Raw genomic sequence first — 23,771 nt, 5'->3', positions numbered from 1 at the left:
TGGGGGGTTGCTAGGGTTACCACCTTTTCTGGAAAAAAATACCGGCCTTCCTATATATTTATCTTTTTTCCCTATTAATAACATTGGGATCACTGGCCTTCCTGTATATTTATCTTTATTCCCTATTAATAACATTGGGATCACTGACCTTCCTATATATTTATCTTTATTCCCTATTAATAACATTGGGATCACTGACCTTCCTATATATTTATCTTTATTCCCTATTAATAACATTGGGATCACTGACCTTCCTATATATTTATCTTTATTCCCTATTAATAACATTGAGATCACTGGCCTTCCTATATATTTATCTTTATTCCCTATTAATAACATTGGGATCATATCACTGACCTTCCTATATATTTATCTTTTTTCCCTATTAATAACATTGGGATCAACCATCATTTTTACCGGCCAGGCCGGTAAAATACCGACCAGGTGGTAACCCTAGGGGCTGCTTGGGCCTCTGTGTACTTGAAATGCCAGGGCCTATTTTGACTCCCAGTCCAGGCCTGCCCACCAACAAAGAGGGGTCGCGCGCCACTCTGAAGGGGATCTAGGCCGGCGGGGCCCACAAGAGCCTGGGGCCCGCCAGGTTTTTTCCCGGTGTCCCGCCGGCCCAGTCCAACACTGTAAATATATAGGAAAGCCGGTTCCCAGAAAAGGTGGCAACCCTATGTTAAACTGGTGAAATGACCCCAACATAAACAAAAGTACCAAAACAAAAGACATATTTGGCAGGGCATTTTAAAAAAAGTGGCATTTAGTTAATTATTAATAGGTCAATGATTTTCTGGTAAAAATGAACATTGAGTGCCAATTTCAGGTGAAAACATCACCCTGACTGGAAAGTGAAGTAATTTAAATGTTTATTAGACATATTCTCCTCAAGGAGCTCAAAGTGTGTCACAGAAGTACCACATGAACAACAGAGCGTGCGATAGAACAACCGGAAGGAGGAAGTAATAAGCTGAGGTCACGTAGGAAACACGTGGGACGCACAGGGGGCAGCCATTGTCAACTAACTCAATCCGTGGCTGTGATAGATCTGCGCCGTGTTGCAGCCGAAATGAGTTGTCAGATAACCTGTCTGTCCTGGGTATCTCGGGGAGTCGCTAAGCAGGTCCCTGACAAGGTAATGACTGCGCTTTCCTTTCGCTATTAGTGTCTGGGGCTCGTGTATTCGGTGCGCTCCATAGTGTAAGGCAGAGAGAGGGAACCCGGGTGCACTGTACTTGTTTCTGTATTGGGTTTTACACGGAAACGAACTGGGATCATTTAAATATCGGCTCCATAAACTTTTAAGGCACAACGTCAGGTTATCAGATGTAGTTTCCCTGGGCTGGTGTATTTCTACCATAGAATCATCGTCATCATCATCAGAATGGCTACTGTGCCTTTAAATGTGTCAATTGTGTTAATAATCCTAATAAAGCCATCATTTATTTACGCTTGGGAGGGTATCCATGTGACATAGATGCAGCACTGGGTGTAAGGCAGGGTTGCCAGGTCTAATTTTCAAAACCAGCCAAAGTCAGCCGCAAACCCAGCCCAAAACTAGTCAAGAGGCACAAAGTAGCCCAAAATAGCACAAAATGTGCAGTGAAAAAAAGTCTGAAAAAGAAATGAATATGTTACACTGTTTTGCAAATTTTTCCATATTGTGAAATGGGACAGATTAGTCCGTCACCAGGGGGTAACTACAGAGGGGGGCCCAGGAGGTATAGGGGCCCCATAAGGCCCTAATACATATACAATTTCAATAAATATTGGTAAAACTGGTCAACCTTTAATGGCCAGCAGAATTTAGACGCAAAATTGTCTGAAATTGAGGAAAGTTACTGGAAAATGTGAGAATGCTTAAAGGAGAAGGAAAGGCATCTTGCACTTGAGGTTGCTAAATGTTAGGCACCCCCCAAGTGATTGTATTGACTTACCTGAAACCCCTCTGTGGTGCTCATTAGAATAACCCCCGGTTATACCAGTGAGCACCATGGAGCGATCCCCTTCGGCTTCTTCTTTCTTCAAATTTCCTGGGGCAGACGCATGTGCAGTTGAACAAAATAGCGACTTTTTAGTTAAAGTTCGGCTCTTCACTCTAATGCGCAGCCGCGTGAAGAAAGAAAAGCCGGAAGAGGATCGCTCCGTGGTGCTCACTGGTATAACCCCGGGCCGGTGCAGTTTTCTGCTAATAGGAGCCTGGGGTTTCAGGTAAGTCAATACAATCACTTGGGGGTGCCTAATATTTGGCACCCCCAAGTGCACAAAGACTTTCCTTCTCCTTTAAAGGAGAATTCAACCCTAACGTTAAAAAACCCTACCCTACATAAACCCCCCTCCATCCTCCCCCCAGCCTAAGTGTTACCCCGGGCAAGTGCCCCAAACTTTTTCACAGATTCTGGCATCGAAGTTCACGGGTGCCATCTTCAGCCGCTTCGATAATCTTCCGAATGAGGAAGTTGTCAGGAGAAAGAAAGAGGCTGCTCTGATGTTCTTCTGCTTAGGAAAACAATTAGAAACCTTTCTCAAATCTTTCCTAAGCAGAAGAACATCAGAGCAGCCTCTTTCTTTCTCCTGACAACTTCCTTGACTACTTGGTGGTCAGACTGGTCAGAAACTGACCAGCAGGTGGCGCTGTTGGAACAAAATTCATTCATATTAACAGCACATGTATCCCTTAATATCTTGGAATAAAAAGAAAATAAATAATGAATGTAAATTACAAAAGTGCTTACAATAGCACTCTCATCAATTTTACATTCACTTTTTTTAAAGGTTTACTTATCCTTTAATGTATTTGGCATGAACTGAATGTTATTGAATAGCTGACATGCTGCTCTTTTGCCATGACTTGTTTTCTCACTAGGTTCAGCTGAGTAAAGAAGAACTGACCAGACTTATTTCTGAAGCAAAAGAAGAATTAGAGTGAGTAAATTGCTTCCATCGTTGCTTCAGTTGTAATTTATTTTAAAGGCACTTAACTGCTCATCGAGGATGCAGGGCAAAAGATAATGAACGAAATAATTGCATTGATTGATTGGTTAGCCCAAAAGCTGGAGAGAGACGCTTGTTTGGCGAGGCAGCCAAATGAGCGGATCTCTCCCCAATATGCCCACCTTGAGATAGGCAATATCAGGCTTATCTGATAGTGGGTCCTAGGGCCCACTGATTGGATCACAATACACATAATATGGGTGGTCGGATCGAGGGCTGTATCAACGAACCAATGCTTTCCAAAGGGATTTTTAAACCTGCCCGAATTCTATCTGGCTAACTTTTGGCCATATATTGATCAGGGAAGCCTGTTGAAGTACCCCCATACACTGCTACGAACTTAAAGGGGTGGTTCACTTTTACGTTAACTTTTAGCGTGTTGTAGAATGGCCAATTCTAAGCAATAGGTCTTCATTATTTATTTTTCATAGTTTTCGAATTATTTGCTTTTTTCTTCTGATTCTTTCCAGCTTTTAAAATGGGGTCACTGACCCCATCTTAAAAACAAATGTTCTGTAAGGCGACACATTTATTGTTACTGCTTTTTATTACTCATCTTTCTATCTAGGCCCTCTCCTATTCATATTCCTTATTCACATCAATGCATGGTTGCTAGGGTAATGTGGGCCCTAGCAACCAGATTGCTCAAATTGCAAACTGGAAAGCTGCTGAATAAAAAGCTAAGTAACTCAAAAACCACAAATAATAAAAAATGAAAACCAATTGCAAATTGTCTTGGATTATCACTCTCTACTTTATACTAAAAGTTAACGGGAGCTTATATGTGCTCGTGCATGGAGACCTTAAGACTGAAGGAGAATTAAAGCCTAACAAATGTAGAATTCTGCTTATCATATGCTGAACTTACTGTAACAGCCCAGAGGTTCCTCGTTGGATAAGGAGAAGCCCTTAGTGATCGTTAAGATTTATATTTATTTGGCTGCTTTTGTGCCTTACCTATTCCTGCGTCATCTCACAGAGGAGAACTTGATGGCGAGGAAGATGAAGTTGAGCAAAATGAAGAAGGCAACATGGAAAGCACTGAAGACCCCGAGACAGACGCAAACGAGGCTCCCCAAGATGGCGAGGAACAGGACGAAAGTATTTCAAAGCTGAAAGATGACGATCTGGCAGAATATGATCTGGACAACTATGATGAAGAAGGAAGGACAGGTAGTAAACTCCCTGATTCCTGATGTTTGAGTCAATGCTTGTGAGCCCCTTATGCTCTGGTTAAAGGGATACTGTCCCAACATAAAACATATTTTTTTTTCAAAATGCATCCGTTAAAAGTGCTGCTCCAGCACTGAAATCTGTTTTTCAAAAGAGCAAACTGATTTTTTTCACATTTAATTTTGAAATCTGACAAGGGGCTAGACATATTGTCAGTTTCCCAGGTGCCCCCAGTCATGTGACTTGTGCGCTGATAAACGTCAGTCACTCTTTACTACTACACCAGGGGTGCCCAAAAGGTAGATCGGGATCTACCAGTAGACTTTTAGCTGGTGATCAGTAGATCTCAAGACACTGTCAACAAACATTTACTAAGGGCTCCATCTTTGAAACACCCTCCTGTTTTATACTTTTCATTCAGATATTTATTATGTTAAGGTTACATAAGAAATATTTGTATGTTAAATATAGCAATTTACATTTTCCCACAAATCAGTATTTAAGTAATATTTTCCATGGAACAGAATGTGAAAACTGCTTTTATGGATGTAAATCATAATGGGACAATATCACTAAAAGTAGACCTTGCATTAGTAAAGTATAGGGCACTGCTGTACTACACTGTAAGTTGGAGTGATATCACTGCCCCCAGCAGCCCATCAGCAGAACAATGGGAAGGTAACCAGATAACGGCTCCCTGGTAGATCTAAGAACAGCACTCAATAGTAAAAATCCAGGTCCCACTGCGACACATTCAGTTACATTGAGTAGGAGAAACAACAGCCTGCCAGAAAGCAGTTCCATCCTAAAGTGCTGGCTGTATTTGAAAGCACATGACCAGGCAAAATGACCTGAGATGCACCAATATTATAAATGACACTTGTTGGTTCAGGAATGAAATGTTACATGGTAGAGTGAATTATTTGCAGTGTAAACCATGTCATTTAGAAAATAAAAACGACACCATAAAAATAATGACAGAATCCCTTTAAGGTAGAACATTAAATATGAGTTCTGACCAATATTCTTTCTAATTCTTGGACATGTGAGCAAAAAATGTTTTGAGCGCACTTTTTAGGATTGTGTGTGCACCGCAATCAATTGTGTGTACTGGGTTCAATACTTGTGTGCACACAAAGCGCACAGCTTAGAGGGAACGGGTTCTGACCAATGGGTGACAAGCACACATGGTGTAGTATTATGTGAAATACATTTTTATTTAAGATGACTTTTTTTCTTAGATGTTGTGAATCTTGGAGACAGTCTTGCTGGGCTCTCTGTGTACAGCAGTAATGATGAAGATGCTTATGTTACACTGAAAAATACAGTAAGTTTTTTTTTTTTTTTTTTATATATATATATATATTTTTTTTATTCCAGGTGAATATTGGGGTGACTAGTTTCCTTATTGTGGTGCAAAAATAATTCAGATCTAAGAGATTTTACTGCTAGACCATTATGTATCGCTAATTGTAAAGCCTCACTGTGTTGTGCTTCCGCAACTGATTCAGATATAGGGCTTTAATTTGACAGAATCGCTAATGAATTTTTTGGTGCCACTATCTGATATGATAATCTGCGAACAAGGCTCACTATTCATAGACCGTTTATAGAGGAGTGAGCAAAGTTGTTGTTCTACAGGTTTCTGATTTGTATAAACACACTGATTGCAAATAAATCTGGGCAGGGTGGCATTTATCTGGGCAGAATTTTCAGGCAACAGCATCTGGCCGTACGTGTAAAAATCGTGCCGTTCTGGGAAATCTTAACCGTCCCTGTTCTTTCATAGGAACAATACGAGCAAGAAGATTATGTTATTAAACCCACGGATAACCTACTGGTTTGTGGACGGGCAGAAAAGGATCATTGCAATCTGGAGATTCATGGTAAGTCTCTGTGGTTTTCTAAAACAACGTGTAAAGTAGTGTAAAATACAGGTATAGGATCCGTTATCCAGAAAGCTCCGAATTACCGAAAGTCTGTCTGCCATCAATTCCATTTTATCCAAATAATCTTCATTTTTAAAAAGGATTTCCTTTTTCTGTGTAATAATAAACAGTACCTTGTACTTGATCGCAACTAAGTAGGGACGCACTGTATCCAGGATTTGGTTCAGGATTCTGCCTTTTTCAGCAGGATTTGGATTCGGCCGAACCGAATCCTAATTTGCATATGTAAATTAGGGGAGAGGAGGGAAATCACACGACTTTTCGTCACAAAAGAAGAATGTGTTCCACTTTTCCTGCCCTTAATTTGCACATGCTAAACAGAATTTGGTTTGGTATTCGGCCAAAGCTTTCAACAAGGATTCGGCCGAATCCCAAATTGTGGATTCGGTGCATCCCTACAACCAAGATATAATAAATAGGGATGTAGGTTGGGATTCGGCTAGGATTCTGCCTAGTTCAGCAGGATTCGGATTTGGCCAAAACCTTGTGCATTGACGAACTGAATCCAAATCCTAATTTGCATATGTAAATTATGGTTGGGAAGGGAAAGCAAGTGACAAAACAAGGACAAAAAAAACATTTTTCCCCCCATCTTTTTCCTTTCCCGCCTCTAATTTGCAAATGCAAATTCGGTTCGGTATTCGGCCGAATCTCAAAGCGTAGATTCGGTGCGTCCCTAATAATAAATCCTTATTTGAAACAAACCCAAACCATTGGGTTTATTAAAGTTTTACATCATTTTCTAGTAGACTTAAGGTATGATGATCCAAATTATGGAAAGATCTGTTATCCGGAAAGCCCCAGGTCCCGAGCATTCTGGATAGCAGGTCCCATACCTGTACTAAACCGTTCCGGAGAAATGTTTTGAGAATGTTATGGTGACTTCTTATATTTGCATAGAGCAATCCATTGCCTGGTAATCATAGCAAAGAACAGAAACCCAGTTTTGCTGTATGGCACATATTTATATATAAGAGAAGAGAATAGGAGGCTTGGCTAAAGCAGAGTATACAATGAACTAATAACTGTATAAGTAGATTAGATGTGAACCTGACAAAGAACACGATTGATTGGAACAAAGGGGTTCATTTAATGGCATAAGTAAATGATACTTATATTAGGGCCCCCAACATATCCAAAGGTTGACCTGTTTTACCAATATTTGTTGAAATTGCTCATTATTTAATGTCTCATGGGGCCCCCTGCAGCCGCAGGGTCTGCTTCCTCTGTAGTTACGCCCCTGGGTTCATTGTGTGAAAGCAGGATCTCGTTGTTTACCCTTATAGAGTCTATAACTACAGAGCTGAATTTCCAAAGCAAGATCCATAAAAGCACCTTCATCATATAACCCAGTAGTATTCTAGGGTCATGTGGTTTTAAACAAACTCCCAGCATGCCTTATGCCAGGCCTAGGCAAACACAGAATAGCACTTCTAAGGTCTTTTTTGTGACATTTGGGTCAGAGTGCTATGATGTCATTTGAAAGAAGTGCGAAAAAAAAAAAAAGTTCAGAGCATTCTGGATAACAGGTCCCATACCTGTAAAATAATTCCAGTCTCTTTGTATTGAGTCTCTGAGTCTGTCCAAATTTCTTCGGTTAAATTTCCCAACCATTGCAGGAGACCATGTAGGGTTTTGCACAAGATATATCCATTCTACTAATAACTGGACCACTCTCTGGAATCACAGGGTCCCTGTACACAGAGTGCTCCTCCCTGGTGTCCCCAGCTCTGCTTTGTTAAAGGGATACTGTCATGGGAAAAATTTTTTTTTCAAAACGCATCAGTTAATAGTGCTGCTCCAGCAGAATTCTGCACTGAAATCCATTTCTCAAAAGAGCAAACAGATATTTTTATATTCAATTTTGAAATCTGACTTTTTGTCAATTTCCCAGCTGCCCCTGGTCATGTGACTTGTGCCTGCACTTTAGGAGAGAAATGCTTTCTGGCAGGCTGCTGTTTTTCCTTCTCAATGTAACTGAATGTGTCTCAGTGGGACATGGGTTTTTACTATTGAGTGTTGTTCTTAGATCTACCAGGCAGCTGTTATCTTTTTCCCCATGACAGTATCCCTTTAAATAAAACCCCCATGCACGATAAGACCAGTCCCCACCCACTGTCATACAAGCTCTTTTGTGGCCCACAGATGACACTTTTACTTATCTCGGGTAGTCTCTAAATCGCATTATGGTAAGGGGAGGAATTCCTCTTGGATCTAATTGTCTATCCGGAACTATTCTTTCAGTCTACAACCAGGAAGAAGATTCTTTCTATGTCCACCATGATATACTTTTGCCAGCGTATCCACTTTGCACAGCATGGTTGAATTTCGACCCCAGCCCAGAGGAATCTACAGGTCAGTAAGACTTTCGTTTTATTTTGACAAATAGATAAACAAGACCGTGAGCTTTGTGACACTGTCAGGAATAATCCTTACCTTTCCCCCCCCCCCAATCTAACGGGTTGTCTGTTGCTCAGGTAACTATGTGGCAGTTGGTAACATGACCCCTGTTATTGATGTTTGGGACCTTGATCTGGTCGATTGCCTAGAGCCCGTCTTCTCCCTGGGGTGCAAACAAACGAAAAAGAAGAAAAAGAAAGGCAAGAAGGTAACATCTCTTACATTGCTGACCAGTTCTCTTTATTTGGTAATGGAATAATACTCAGGAAAGACTTAGGGTAAGGCACATGCAAAGATTCGGGGAGATTTAGTCGCCCGGTGATAAATCGCCTCTTCTTCAAGGCGAACTGCTTCCTGCTGGCTAGAATCTCAATCGCCGGTGGGATGGCACTCGGAGTGCTTTGTTTTCCGAAGTCGCCCAAAGTTTCCTCGTGAGGTGACTTTGGAAAACGAAGCGCACCAATTGCCATCCCCCCGGCGATTTACGTTCTACCCGGCGGGAGGCAGATATGTCACTGGCCTACTAATCTCCCCGAATCTGAGTGTGTCTCTGCCCTAAAACTAAGCCTTTCAGTTGAAAAAGTATTTTTGTTCGTAGTGAAACTGACAATTTAACCGAAAACGGGATTTTTTCAAAATGCATCCGTTAAAAGTGCTGCTCCAGTAGATTTCTGCACTGAAATCTTTTTTTCAAAAGAGCAAGTGGATTTAATTTTGAAATCTGACATGGGGCTAGACATATTATCAGTTTCCCAGGTGTCCCCCAGTCATGTGACTTGTGCTCTGATAAACCTCAGTCACTGTTTACTGCTGCACTGCAAGTTGGAGTGATATCCAAGATCCCTTTAATATCCCTGGTGACAAAATGCACCATGTGGGTGACATTCTGACTAAAGTACATATTACTGACTGTGCCCCTGTTAAAGAAAACAGAGTAGACTTGTAGCTAAGTAGTGTCTCATTTTCAGGGGGCTTCATCGGAAGAAACACAGGAAGGACATTCTGATGCAGTGCTGGACCTTTCATGGAATAAACAAGTCAGGTGCGTCATTTAAAGCCAGTGTGATATGCTTTAGTGTTAAACCTCTAATACAGGTATGGGACCTGTTATCCAGAATGCTCGGGACCTGGGGGTTTTCGGATAACGGATCTTTCAATAATTTGGTTCTTCGTACATTGTTTACTAGAAAATCATGAAAAAATTAAATAAACCCAATAGGCAGGTTCTGCTTCCAATAAGGATTAATTATATCTTAGTTGGGATCAAGTACAAGTTACTGTTTTATTATTACACAGAAAAGGGAAGTAATTTTTAAAAATATGGATTTGATTATAATAGAGACTATGGGAGACGGCATTTCCGTAACTCAGAGCTTTCTGGATAACCGATCCCATACCTGTAGTATATTATGTCCAGGGAGAAAATATGCAGAGCTTTGGGCAGAATAAGAAAATACTGTATGGTCATTACAGCAGGGATACTTCTTTTCTTTCCAGGAACGTGCTGGCCAGCGCCTCGGCAGACAATACAGTTATACTTTGGGATCTGTCTGTGGGGAAACCTGCGGCCAGCCTCACCATGCACACAGATAAGGTACCTACTCCACAGGGCAGGGGTAAATGTAGTCTCTGGAAGGATTCTGATTCTAAAGGATAAGTAAACATTTAAAACAAGTGAATGTAAAATTGAGTGCTGGTCTAAGCTCTTTTGTCATTTACATTCATTATTTATTTATTTTTATTCCAAGATATTAAGGGATACATGTGCTGTTAATATGAATGAATTGTGTTCCAACAGCGTCACCTGCTGGTCAGTTTCTGACCAGTCTGACCACCAAGTAGTCAAGGAAGTTGTCAGGAGAAAGAAAGAGGCTGCTCTGATGTTCTTCTGCTTAGGAAAACAATTAGAAACCTTTCTCAAATCTTTCCTACGGAGAAAAACAGGAGAAGATAAGAGGCCGCTCTGATGTTTTTCTCCGTAGGAAAGTTTTGAGAAAGGGTTCTACTTGTTTTCCTAAGCAGAAGAACATCAGAGCAGCCTCTTTCTTTCTCCTGACAACTTCCTTGACTACTTGGTGGTCAGACTGGTCAGAAACTGACCAGCAGGTGGCGCTGTTGGAACAAAATTCATTCATATTAACAGCACATGTATCCCTTAAGATCTTGGAATAAAAAATAAGATAAATAATGAATGTAAATGACAAAAGGCCTTAGAATAGCACTCTCATCAATTTAAAAAAAAAAAAAAGCAATACCAACAGGTTCCTGAAATGTTGGTTAAGAATAACCTGGAAGACGTGAGCTAGACAGAGGAGCTAGGGATGAACTGAACTGATGTTTTTGGCACCAAATCTGCCTAGTCGGATTCCTAGGAAACCTTGTTTACTTTTTACATCTGGACTTCCTATTTTCTTATCTTTCCATTGTATTGTATACTTGTGTGTTGTTTTATAAAAAAAATGCATGCAGTACTTTAGGTTTTATTTATTAAGAATTATAAAACATAACCCAGTATACGCGTTTCTTCTTTCCATCCAGGTGCAGACACTGCAGTTTCACCCTTTCGAACCGCAAACACTCATTTCTGGATCTTTTGACAAGTACGTTTTTGTTTCTATTTTCAGTGTTTGTGTGGTGCTGCTGACTGATGGGCAGGTCGAGGGAATTCACGTCTCTCGTGGTCCTTTCCTTTAAAAGCACAAAACATGATCCATAGAGTCACCTAGTGGTGAAAAGTAAACATTGCGTATACTTCACCTTTCATAAGCTGAAAAGGGTTTTGCTTTTTTTAGACAAATGGCCTTAAATACATTTCAATACTTATTCTCTGTATCATTCCACTTTATTACACATAACTTAATTTATGGATTTCTGTGTTTGGAGTTCTTTGTATGTGTGGATTACTTGGGTTGTTACTGAGACCCGGTGTAAAGTTGATGTCCCTAGCCCCATGATGTTGACGTGTTCAATCCTTATTTTCCCCCTTCTGTATATTTTATCAACTTAGATGTATGTGCCCTAGAGTTGCACAAATGACACAGGGCTATACGGGTCCTTCCATTTCGTACTATATACAGACGTGCCTTTTTACTTTCTTTTTTTTTTTTTCTTCTGTTAGATCGGCCATATTATACGACTGCAGAAGCCCACAGGAAAACCACAGAACGTGGCGGTTTAGTGGGCAGGTGGAAAGAGTCGCTTGGAATCTCTTTTCTCCTAGGAACTTCTTGGTAAGATTGCTTCCTTAGCCCAAGAGCTTCTGTCTGACCTGACTAATTATGGGCAAGTTTGATCCGTTTCAAAAACTTGCCTAAATGCATTAAAGTCTATGGGCAACCGTTGGAGTCTATGGGCGTCATTTCCGCAGCGAAATTGGCGAAAAAATTCACTCGTCCCTAGCCTAACCCAGTGCTAAGGCCCCTTATGGCCTATTCTACACCGTTTGGTTGCTCAGGATATATCTGAATAAAGGGTTGAATAATCCCCCACAGTTTATTTATGTACCTGAGCAGAAAGACTGCACATTTTCCCTACGAGTAAAATCTCTGCTTTTAAGACATAAATAAACTGGACACTTTTAGTATCATAAAGCCGGTGACGACGGTATCCTTCCCAGTCCTTTGCTAGTCTGGTTTATAACTCGATAAAATGATTGTACGGTGTGTCTGGCGGCATCATTTCATTTTTCATGCGCATGCCGTTTTGCTGGACTTTTCTCTTCTTTTGCCTTTTTTTATTTTTTATTTTTTTTACTCTTTGCCTCCTTAATTCCAGCAATTCATTGCTTTTGACATTCAATGAAACTTTTTTTTATATGCAGTAAAGTGTAACAAAAGAAAAAGTGCAACATTTTAATGTATTTTTTTTTTTTTTTGATAAACTAGTGTTGGGTGCCAATTTGTTAAAATTTAAGTAAACCTTTAAAACAAGTACTTTTGTCATTTACATTCATTATTTATTTTCTTTTTATTCCAAGATATTAAAGGATAAATGTGCTGTTAATATGAATGAATTTTGTTCCAACAGCGCCACCTGCTGGTCAGTTTCTGACCAGTCTGACCACCAAGTAGTCAAGGAAGTTGTCAGGAGAAAGAAAGAGGCTGCTCTGATGTTCTTCTGCTTGGAAAACAATTAGAAACCTTTCTCAAATCTTTCCTAAGCAGAAGAACATCAATCACAATAGTGTAGTGTAATTTCTCAAAAAAACAATGTATGTTACTAAATGGATGTTACTGTTGAGGTTGGGTTTAAGCAGAATTTGTGTGTTTGGATTCAGATAGAAATGTATATATTGATAGTGACCCTTACATTTAAAAAAAATTAAACAAAAAAAAATGGTATATATTCTGCCCCTGCACTTTTGTGCCCCGTCACTATCCATTACTTATGCTGCTTTAATTGCTGATGGCTTGAACAGCAGCTCAGGCTTTGTGCAGGGTCGAATAAACTCCAGGCAAGCAGTTGGTTTGGCTCTTCTCCGTTTATGTTTTACCTGGGTTGCCATAGAAGCCTTAAGGTGGCCATACACTAAGATCCGCTCGTTTGGCAATGTCATGAACGAGGGGATCTTTCTCCCGTTATGCCCACCAAAGGCAGAGCAATATCATCTAATACTAGGGCCAAACGATCGGATTACAAGGGCACCAATGAGTCGAGGACTGCAGGAAAAATCAAACGTGCCCGATATCTAGCTGATTGTTGGCCACCTCCTGATCGGGGAGGCCCGTTGGAAGGCCCCATAGTTACATAGTTAAATTGGGTTGAAAAAAGACAAAGTCCATCAAGTTCAACCCCTCCAAATGAAAACCCAGCATCCATACACACACCCCTCTCTACTTTTAATTAAATTCTATATACCCATATCTATACTAACTATAGAGCTTAGTATCACAATAGCCTTTGATATTATGTCTGTCCAAAAAATCATCCAAGTCCCTCTTATAGTCATTAACTGAATCAGCATCACAACATCACCCGGCAGTGCATTCCACAACCTCACTGTCCTGACTGTGAAGAACCCCCTACGTTGCTTCAAATGAAAGTTCTTTTCTTCTAGTCTAAAGGGGAGGCCTCTGGTACGTGATCCACTTTATGGGTAAAAAGGTCCCCTGCTATTTGTCTATAATGTCCTCTAATGTACTTGTAAAGTCTAATCATGTCCCCTCGCAAGTGGCTTTTTTTCCAGAGAAAACAACCCCAACCTTGACAGTCTACCCTCATAATTTAAGTCTTATGGCCAACTTTAGGGTAGGGACAACTTTAGGGTAGGGACACACGAAGCTACTGCGGGAGATTAGTCGCGCAGGGTCAAATCACTTCTTCTTCAGACGGCTAATCTTCCCGAACTGCCTCCCGCCGGCTAGAATGTAAATCGCCGGTGGGATGGCACTTGAGCGCTTCGTTTTCCGAAGTCGGCCGAATTTGCCTCACAAGGAAACTTCTGAAAACTAAGTGCTTCGAGTGCCATCCCACATTCTACCCGGCGGAAGGCAGTTTGGGGAGATTAGTCATCCCGAAGAAGAGGAGATTTGTCGCCGGGCGACTAATCTCCCTGAATCTGAGTGCCTGCCCTGACCCTAAAGAACCAGATTTGCCAGATTAAATCTGCCCGTGTATGGCCACCTTTATACATGTCACCAAAGATTGATTGCTGAAGACCTATCTGTGCACAGATGGAAAGGTTCGATAGTGGTGGAGATGGGCCCTTTGATCACAGGGTTTTGTTTCTGGTAGACACACTTTTTATTTTTAGCTCACTTGAACAAATCAATACTCGTTTAAAGGGATTTGCTTATCTTTTGCTTTTCTTTGTTGTCCTAGGCGAGCACAGATGATGGATTTGTGTACTGTTTGGATGCTCGATCTGATAAACCGCTGTTCACAATTAAGGCACATGACGGAGAGGTGTCGGGTAAGGACGCACCGCAGCTTTAGGCTATTTACTTTTCATGGGACTGGAAATTTATCAGATGCATGGATGTTTCCCTTGGACGCTTCCATCCGGTGACCCCAGCATAGTTGGAGAGCATATAAGCACTGCTATACTGTGTTAGGAAAAAATATAATTTTATTTATAAACACTGGCAAATATGCACCTGGGTGGCAACCCTTGGCACTAATTAATCAAAGGTTTGTTTTCACTGGTCAACCTGCAGGTGGCTGAAAAAAGCCAGTCACTGATTGGTTGTATAAATGAGAGCCCATGTTTCTGAATGAGTGCACCATGGCTTTAAATATATTAAACTAGGAAACTAAGAATGCAAATAAAACCCATGCAGTGTGATGAAAACAACACAGCACTATTAAATGGATACTTTATGCATAATTAACTCATTTTTCATACAGTACCATTTATCTTTCTTTACACACATTTATCTCTTTCATGCTCATTTTTAAAATATCCAGAAGCAACTCCAAGCAGCAGTATAATAACTACAAGATGCAAGGAGGCCAATAAATCATGCAAAAAAGCTACCAGACAAACTAGAACAGAGATTGAAAAGGGTATTGTAGTGAGGACTAAAAATGATTTAAAATTATTTTTCAAATATGTAAACAGTAAAACAATGAAGCAGGAAGGGGGGAGGGGGTTCAGCTGGTTGAGGACAGAGAAAAAGCAGAGATTCTGAACTGTTGTTTTTCATCTGTCAACAAAAATGGGGAAGCCGTTAATGAAGGTTTCCTTTTTAATAGTCCAAATTCTAGTAATACAAACGATGCATGGTTCACCCACAAGAAAACTCAAAAGAAACTAGATTAAGATAAACAAAGGTCCAGGACCGTATGGTGTTCATCCCAGAGTACTAAGTGAGCTTAGCTCTGACATTGCCAAACCTCTTTACTTAATTTTTCAGGACTCAGAGGTCTGGCATGGTGCAGAGAGAATGGTGAATTGCTAATGTGGTGCTGCTATTCAAAAAGGAATCCTGTTCTCAGTCTCAAAACTATAGGCCAGTTAGTCTGACGGTCAGTGGTAGGAAAGTTTTTTTTGAGGGCTATTCAGGGATAAGATACTTGACTTAATTGCAAATCATAATACTATAAGTTTGTGCCAGCATGGTTTTATGTGTAATAGATCTTGCCAGACTAATTTAATTTATTTTTATGAGAAGTTAAGCAGGGACCTTGCATAAGGGGTGGCAGTGGATGTGATTTACTTATACTTTGCTAAAGCATTTGATACAGTGCCACACAAAAGGTTACTGGTTAAATTAAGGAATGTTGGCCTGGAACATAGTATTTGTACCTGAATAGAGAACTTTATAAAAGATACACTACAAAGAGTGGTGGTAAATGGAACATTTTCTAATTGGACCAGTGTTGTTAGTGGAGTACTGCAGGGCTCTGTACTTGGCCCTTTGCTTTTCAACTTGTTTGTTAAGGTGGGCATTGAAAGGGCATCAACTCAAGGGATGAAACATAATTTTGCCTCTTTATAGGTCCCTGGTAAGGCCTCATCTGGAGTATGCAGTGCAGTTTTCAGGTCTAGGAAATAAGAAACGCCCCTACTTACTACCCTAGGTAGCCCCCTCCATGCTTCTCCCCGCATAGTTGGTTACCCCTGAAATTTCCTATAAGAGTTTGCTCACTTACGGTGCAGAGTAAGCACAGCAGAGCTCATGGGCTCGCCCAAACTCTTAACACTAAAATTATACAGCGTGTACTGTCACAGTCTGGGGATTTATCTCATCACTTCACCCCAGAAACAACAGGCCATTCTGCCTTGCTTTGTATCAAGTGCATTTATTGATTTTTCTCCGGTGTTGCTTGGCTTGAAGGCCTCACTGATTCGAGACCTTTACTTGTTTCTGATGTTCTTTTCCGTTGTCCGTACCTGTGAATGTGCTCAGTACCAGCATACGACTTTGTTGTCTTCCCTTTCATGGTGAGCCAGTGATATTTACCTCTGGTCACGGTTTCCAAGCTGTTGGTTATTCCATCATCATTGACATAACGGTAAATGTCAATCCCTTAATGGGATACTGTCATGGGAAAACATGTTTTGTTTTTTCCAAAATGCATCAGTTTATAGTGCTGCTCCAGAAGATTTCTACACTGAAATCCTTTTTTCAAAAGAGCAAATAGATTTTTTTATATTTGATTTTGAAATCTGACATGGGGCTAGACATATTGTCAGTTTTCCAGGTGCCTTCAGTCATGTGACTTGTGCTCTGATAAACTTCAGTCACTCTTTACTGCTGTACTGTAAGTTGGAGTGATTTCACCCCCCTCCCCAGCAGCAGAACAATGGGAAGGTAACCAGATAACTGCTGCCTGGTAGATCTAAGAACAGCACTCAATAGTAAAATCCAGGTCCCACTGAGACACATTCAGTTCCATTGAGTAGGAGAAACAACAGCCTGCCAGAAAGCAGTTCCATCCTAAAGTGCTGGCTCTTTCTGAAAGCACATGACCAGGCAAAATGACCTGAGATGCACCTACACACCAATATTACAACTAAATACACTTGTTGGTTCAGGAATGAAATTTTATATTGTAGAGTGAAATATTTGCAGTGTAAACAGTGTCATTTAGAAATAAAAACTACATCATAAAAATCATGACAGAATCCCTTTAATATTTCATTTAATACAGTCTTGTTTTGAAAGAAAGTGCTTGGGGTAGAAATTCTTAGTATCCAACAGCGGATTTCACTTTTAATAAGTATAAAATTGAGATATGCATAGAAAATAATGTCCTTTTAAATCTTTTCTCTTGAGATGCCATTTTGTGTTATTTACGGATCACCCGATAATGTAGGTTGTCAGTAACAGTAAGAAAAGTGGGACTGAATAATACTCCCCCTGTTCATTCATTGGCTGCTGTTTGTAGCATGTATGTGGGTCTTTTGGTTTATATCATAAAATAGTAGTTAGAGGAGAGCACTCATAGAAGCAGATACAGCTAAAACATTTTATTATTGACTACAAATCACACTACATGTTTCGGGCATGACCCTTTCTCAAGTGTGTGGCCATGCCGGAAACATGTAGTGTGATTTGTAGTCAATAATAAAATATTTAGCAGTATCTGCTTCTATGAGTGCTCTCCTCTAACTACTATTTTATGGACTAATATGGGATTGCGGTAACCATTTATGGAGGCTTGAGGCACCGGCAAACTTATTCTAGCATCGGCAGAGCGAAGGAACAATCTCTCTGTTGTTCACATCTTTGGTTTATATGTGAGCTGGATTCCTGCAAGGGTCTGACCCCTGAAGAAGTGATTTGTCGCTGAGCGACTAATCTGCCGCAGTAGCTTTGTGTGTCCCCACACCTAAAGGTGGCCATACATTGGTAGATTTAATCTGCCAATTCGCGTCCTTAAACCAATTCAGCAGTTTATGGGGCCTTCCAACGGGCCTCCCCGATCAGGAGGTGGCCAACAATCAGCTAGATATCGGGCAGGTTTGATTTTTCCTGCAGTCCTCGACTCATTGGTGCCCTTGTAATCCGATCGTTTGGCCCTAGTATTAGATGATATTGCTCTGCCTTTGGTGGGCATAACGGGAGAAAGATCCCCTCGTTCATGACATTGCCAAACGAGCGGATCTTAGTGTATGGCCACCTTAAGGCTTCTATGGCAACCCAGGTAAAACATAAACGGAGAAGAGCCAAACCAACTGCTTGCCTGGAGTTTATTCGACCCTGCACAAAGCCTGAGCTGCTGTTCAAGCCATCAGCAATTAAAGCAGCATAAGTAATGGATAGTGACGGGGCACAAAAGTGCAGGGGCAGAATATATACCATTTTTTTGTTCCATTTTTTTTTAAATGTAAGGGTCACTATCAATATATATATTTCTATCTGAATCCAAACACACACATTCTGCTTAAACCCCAGCATCAACAGTACCATCCATTTAGTAACATACATATTGATTTTTCGAGAAATTACACTACACTATTGTTCTGATGTTCTTCTGCTTAGGAAATATTTGAGAAAGGTTTCTAATTGTTTTCCTAAGCAGAAGAACATCAGAGCAGCCTCTTTCTTTCTCCTGACAACTTCCTTGACTACTTGGTGGTCAGACTGGTCAGAAACTGACCAACAGGTGGCGCTGTTGGAACAAAATATGAAATAATGAATGTCAATGACTAAAGTGCTTAGAATAACACCCTCATCAAATGTACATTAATTTATTTTAATGGTTTACTTATCCTTTAAGGGTCCTCCCAAGAAGAATGTTATAGATTTATCTCTAATCTATTCTTAAACCATAGCAAGTAACAAGGAGATCTATTAACCTGACCCCCTCTCTTACTGTTTTCTTTCTTTTCCAGGACTTGCCTTAAGCAGCCAAATAAAGGGATGTCTCGTGACTTCATCAGAAGATAAATATGTGAAAATTTGGGACATTATGTTGGACAAGCCAAGTCTAGTTCACTCCAGAAACATGAAAATGGTATTTATTTCATTTGAGTCACTGACGACTCATAGCAATTATGTTTGTGCCAACATTGACTTGTACATCGGGCATTTAATAGCATTTAAATATCATTCTGAAGATTCTTTTGTGAAGCAGCTGTTGTTTTTAAGGTAGTCATTTCCCTTTGTAGCCCTCATTTCCTGTTCTACCAAACCGGAAGCTGCTTCTTATTTTAAAGGAACGGTAACACCAAAAAATTGAAGTTGTTTTAAAGGAATGACAATAGAATGAAGTGTTGTGCTGCACTGGTAAAACTGGTGTGTTTGCTTCAGACACTCTACTATAGTTTATATAAACAAGCTGCTGTGTAGCCATGGGGGCAGCCATTCAAGCACAGGATACACAGTAGATAACAGATAAGTACTACTATAGTTTATATAAACAAGCTGCTGTGTAGCCATGGGGGCAGCCATTCAAGCACAGGATACACAGTAGATAACAGATAAGTACTACTATAGTTTATATAAACAAGCTGCTGTGTAGCCATGGGGGCAGCCATTCAAGCACAAGATACACAGTAGATAACAGATAAGTACTACTATAGTTTATATAAACAAGCTGCTGTGTAGCCATGGGGGCAGCCATTCAAGCACAGGATACACAGTAGATAACAGATAAGTACTACTATAGTTTATATAAACAAGCTGCTGTGTAGCCATGGGGGCAGCCATTCAAGCACAAGATACACAGTAGATAACAGATAAGTACTACTATAGTTTATATAAACAAGCTGCTGTGTAGCCATGGGGGCAGCCATTCAAGCACAGGATACACAGTAGATAACAGATAAGTACTACTATAGTTTATATAAACAAGCTGCTGTATAGCCATGGGGGCAGCCATTCAAGCACAGGATACACAGTAGATAACATAAGTACTACTATAGTTTATATAAACAAGCTGCTGTATAGCCATGGGGGCAGCCATTCAAGCACAAGATACACAGTAGATAACAGATAAGTACTACTATAGTTTATATAAACAAGCTGCTGTGTAGCCATGGGGGCAGCCATTCAAGCACAGGATACACAGTAGATAACAGATAAGTACTACTATAGTTTATATAAACAAGCTGCTGTGTAGCCATGGGGGCAGCCATTCAAGCACAGGATACACAGTAGATAACAGATAAGTACTACTATAGTTTATATAAACAAGCTGCTGTGTAGCCATGGGGGCAGCCATTCAAGCACAGGATACACAGTAGATAACAGATAAGTATTACTATAGTTTTTATAAAGTAGCTTGTACTTGATCCCAACTAAGATATAATTAATCCTTATTGGAAGCAAAACCAGCCTATTAGGTTTATTTGTTTACATGATTTTCTGGTTGACTTAAGACCTGAAGATCCAAATTATGTAAAGATCCATTATCTGGAAAACCCCAGGTCCCAATCATTCTGGATAACAGGTCCCATACCTGTATATGTCAATTGCATGCCTAACTTTTTTTTTTTTCCCCTCTCCCAAAAGGGTGTATTGTTTTGTGCTGCGTGTTGCCCGGATTTACCATTCCTTTATGCATTTGGTGGACAGAAAGATGGGCTGCGAGTCTGGGACATCTCCACTATTGCTGCTGGTTGGTATTATGGGATGCAGCTTCTGCTCATTTTTTTCTTGTGAATTAAATGGTTACATGAAGCAATATTTGTATTAGATTTTGTATTATTGATGCAGAATATACAGTATTCAACTGGGATGTTCTGAGGCCATTGGTCTTCACTTTAAGGGGGTTGTTCACCTTTAAATAAACTGTTAGTATGATGTAGAGAGGGATATTCTGAGACAATTTGCAATTGGTTTTTATTATTTGTGGGTTTTGCGTTGTTTATTGGGATATCGGACAGAAAACCGCATTATGGGAGTTATTGATCAAAATCCGAATTTTTCTGATTTTATTTAAAAGAAAGTCCAACCAAACTAGAATCCATAATTGGATCTTAAATATTATTAAAAAAGCACGATTTAATCGGATTGGAATAAAAACCTGCTAAAATCAGGAAAAATCCAAATTGTAAGATTTTTTAGAGCTTTTTAATGAAAAGTCTGGATTTTTAAATTTTCGGCCAAACAGCCTGAAATAGTCGGCTTTTCGGGCTAATTCCAGCGCAGACCATGGAAACTTTTGAGCAGGATAGGGACCTCTCCCATTGACAACCAACAACCTCTGCAGGTCTGAGGTGCTGGATTTTCGGATTCTGACTTTTTCCATCCTCGGGGTACAATAAAGCATGAAAAATTCAAGTTTGTTTTACTAAAAATTCGGATTTAAAAAAACCCCCCCAAAAAACTCTGATTTCTTTTGCATTCGGACTTTAAGAAATAACCCTGTGTGTGTGCCTTTTGGGGTTCTCAATGTGGATTCATCTCACTTTGTTCTCCTGATTCTTTGTAGTGAAAGAAACATTCGGAAGCAGAGAGAGGCTAGTGGTCTCCACGTCACTGGATTCGGCATCTGAAAAGGACGAGGCCAGCGGAACAGCAGACACAATGGAATCCTAAATCCCTTCAACCAAATATGTTTCACTATAGATCATTACAGCATGCAGTTCTATGGCCAAGTGATCTATGGCTAAAGGTGGCCATACACGGGCCAATAAAAGCAGCCGACAGACAAAGTCAGCAGCTTATTGGCTCATGTGCGGGGCCCTCTGACGGGCTTCCCCGATCGATATCTGGCTGAAAGTCGGCCAGATGTCGATTGGACAGGACTAAAAATCCCATTGGATCGTGGCTGCATCTGTTCGTTGATGCGTCTCGCGATCCGACTGCCCGTTTATCCTTCGTTATGATCCGATCGTTGGGCGCTAGGGCCCACAATTGGATCAGCCCGATATCGCCTACCTCCAGGTGGGCATATCGGGGAGAGATCCTCTCGTTTGGCGAGATCGCCAAACGAGCGAATCTCTAAGTCTATGGCCACCTTATGTTAACTATCTGGCAGATGAGAAATGTTTGACTTGTTCTACTGAGCAGCATCGATTGAAATACCACGCGGTGCTGCGGATGAAGTTGACATGCGATGGCAATATACTAGCAAGTTCCATTTGCCAGCTTTTTGTCTTCTTCTTCTTCTTAAATGTGTACCATATGCTATGGCCCCAAAACGCTAAACATGTAGCCCTGTCTGTGGAGTTATTTGTGGTTTTAGGGCAGAGCAGAGAGATAATGTCCATATAATACACAAGCTACGAATATCTTGTAAATTATATCCTTATAAACAGTGAGTAGTGATGTCATCAGTTATAAACGGTGAGTTCTGATGTCATTTCTGTCATGTGACTCACTGAAATTTGTGTATTATAATAAATAAAGTACCCACAGCTGTAAAATATGAGGATATTAGAAGTAACCTCGGAGGTTACTTCTAATATCCTCGTGTTTTTATATGGTCATGAAACTCCTCGTGACTTATAATATCCTTATAATATACAAGAGGGGGTACTTTATTCACTATATTATACACAGAGTCATCATGAGCTTTGGGTTTTCAAGTGGCTATAGATTATTTTTTATCATGATGACGGATTTCAATCCAAATGCCCCATGGCCACTCTCACCCCCCCATTATCCACTGCACCCAAACAGCCCACAACCCTACTGCCTCACCTGTTCTCTGCTGTGCCAATCATGTTGTTCCTTTAAAACACATTGTTTTTTTGTGTTACTGTTCCTTTAAAACAGGGATCCCCAACCATAATTTTTTTTTTTTTTTTTTACCCGTGAGCCACATTCAAATGTAAAAAGAGTTGGGGAGCAACACAAGCTTGAAAAAGTCCCTGGATGCCAAATAATGGCTGCGATTGGCTATTTGGTAGCCCCCGTGTGGACTGGCAGCCTACAGGCGGCTCTAGTTGACAGTACATCTGGTTTTTATACAACCAAACTTGCCTGAAATTTAAAAATAAGCACCTGCTTTGAGGCCACTGGGAACAACATCCAAGTGGTTGGAGAGCAACATGTTACTCGTGAGCTACTGGTTGGGGATCACTGCTTTAAAACAACACACATTATGGGGGTTATTTATCAAGGTCTGAATTTCTCTAAGTATTTGTAACATAAAAATCAACTCAAAAATCGAATGCCAGAATGGACCAAATTTATCATTAAAAAAAAGTCCGAAAAAATTGTCGGGCAAAAATCCGATAACTTCGGAGCTTTGCCCGAAAAGTCAAATTTTTTCGTACTTTTCTGAAAATACAAAGAATTTTTCCAATTTTTCGGTCCAAAATCCCCAAAATGATTGGATATCAGTACGGACATCAGCGCAGGCACTGGGACTTTCACCATTGACTTAAACAGGACCTTGAGCGCTTTGAGATGCCAGATTTTCGAAGTCAGGCTTTTAAGACCATCGGGCTTTAATAAATTCCCAAAAATCCATATTTTTTTTTAAGTCCGAAAACTACGAATTATTTGAATTTCGGATATTCAGTGCATAATAAATAACGCCCTATATAAAATCCTTTGCGATAACAATTTGACATTATTTTGTGACATTTCTTAAATGTAAAAAAAAGGTCAGAATATGCTGATAAATGTTGATTTAAAAAAGAAAAAAGTTTCCTTGTTAAAGTGTTCTTTTTCTAAATGAAAGGTTATATGGAGGCAGGAAACAAATTGCTTATGATCTAAGGTTCCTATCACATTCACACATGTTAGTGCCAGTTTTATTAGGAGCCAATGAATGTGCCTGGATGTTTTTGGAGAGTGGGAGGAAACTGGGGTACCCAGGGGAATCACTCGCACACACGCTGGGAGAACATACACTCATCCTAGGGATTTCCAACAATTTGATGCTTGTTAGTGATTCTGGGAT

General features: G+C 40.3%; 1 protein-coding gene across 1 annotated transcript; it reads left to right on the top strand.

Moving 5' to 3' along the window:
• Positions 1–1,033: 1,033 nt before the first annotated feature.
• On the top strand, positions 1,034–23,513 carry pwp1.S (PWP1 homolog, endonuclein S homeolog). Its single transcript, NM_001091163.1, is given in 15 exon segments — positions 1,034–1,141; positions 2,873–2,931; positions 3,980–4,173; positions 5,415–5,500; positions 5,963–6,059; positions 8,367–8,477; positions 8,600–8,730; positions 9,491–9,564; positions 10,020–10,116; positions 11,061–11,122; positions 11,641–11,752; positions 14,343–14,433; positions 18,805–18,926; positions 20,426–20,531; positions 21,348–23,513. Coding segments are annotated over 15 exon segments (1,515 nt in total). The 5' UTR covers positions 1,034–1,075; the 3' UTR covers positions 21,455–23,513.
• Positions 23,514–23,771: the final 258 nt, after the last annotated feature.

The sequence above is a fragment of the Xenopus laevis genome, chromosome 3S, assembly GCF_017654675.1.
Source record: "Xenopus laevis strain J_2021 chromosome 3S, Xenopus_laevis_v10.1, whole genome shotgun sequence".
NCBI lineage: Eukaryota > Metazoa > Chordata > Amphibia > Anura > Pipidae > Xenopus > Xenopus laevis.
This window is presented reverse-complemented; position numbering and strand designations above follow the sequence as displayed.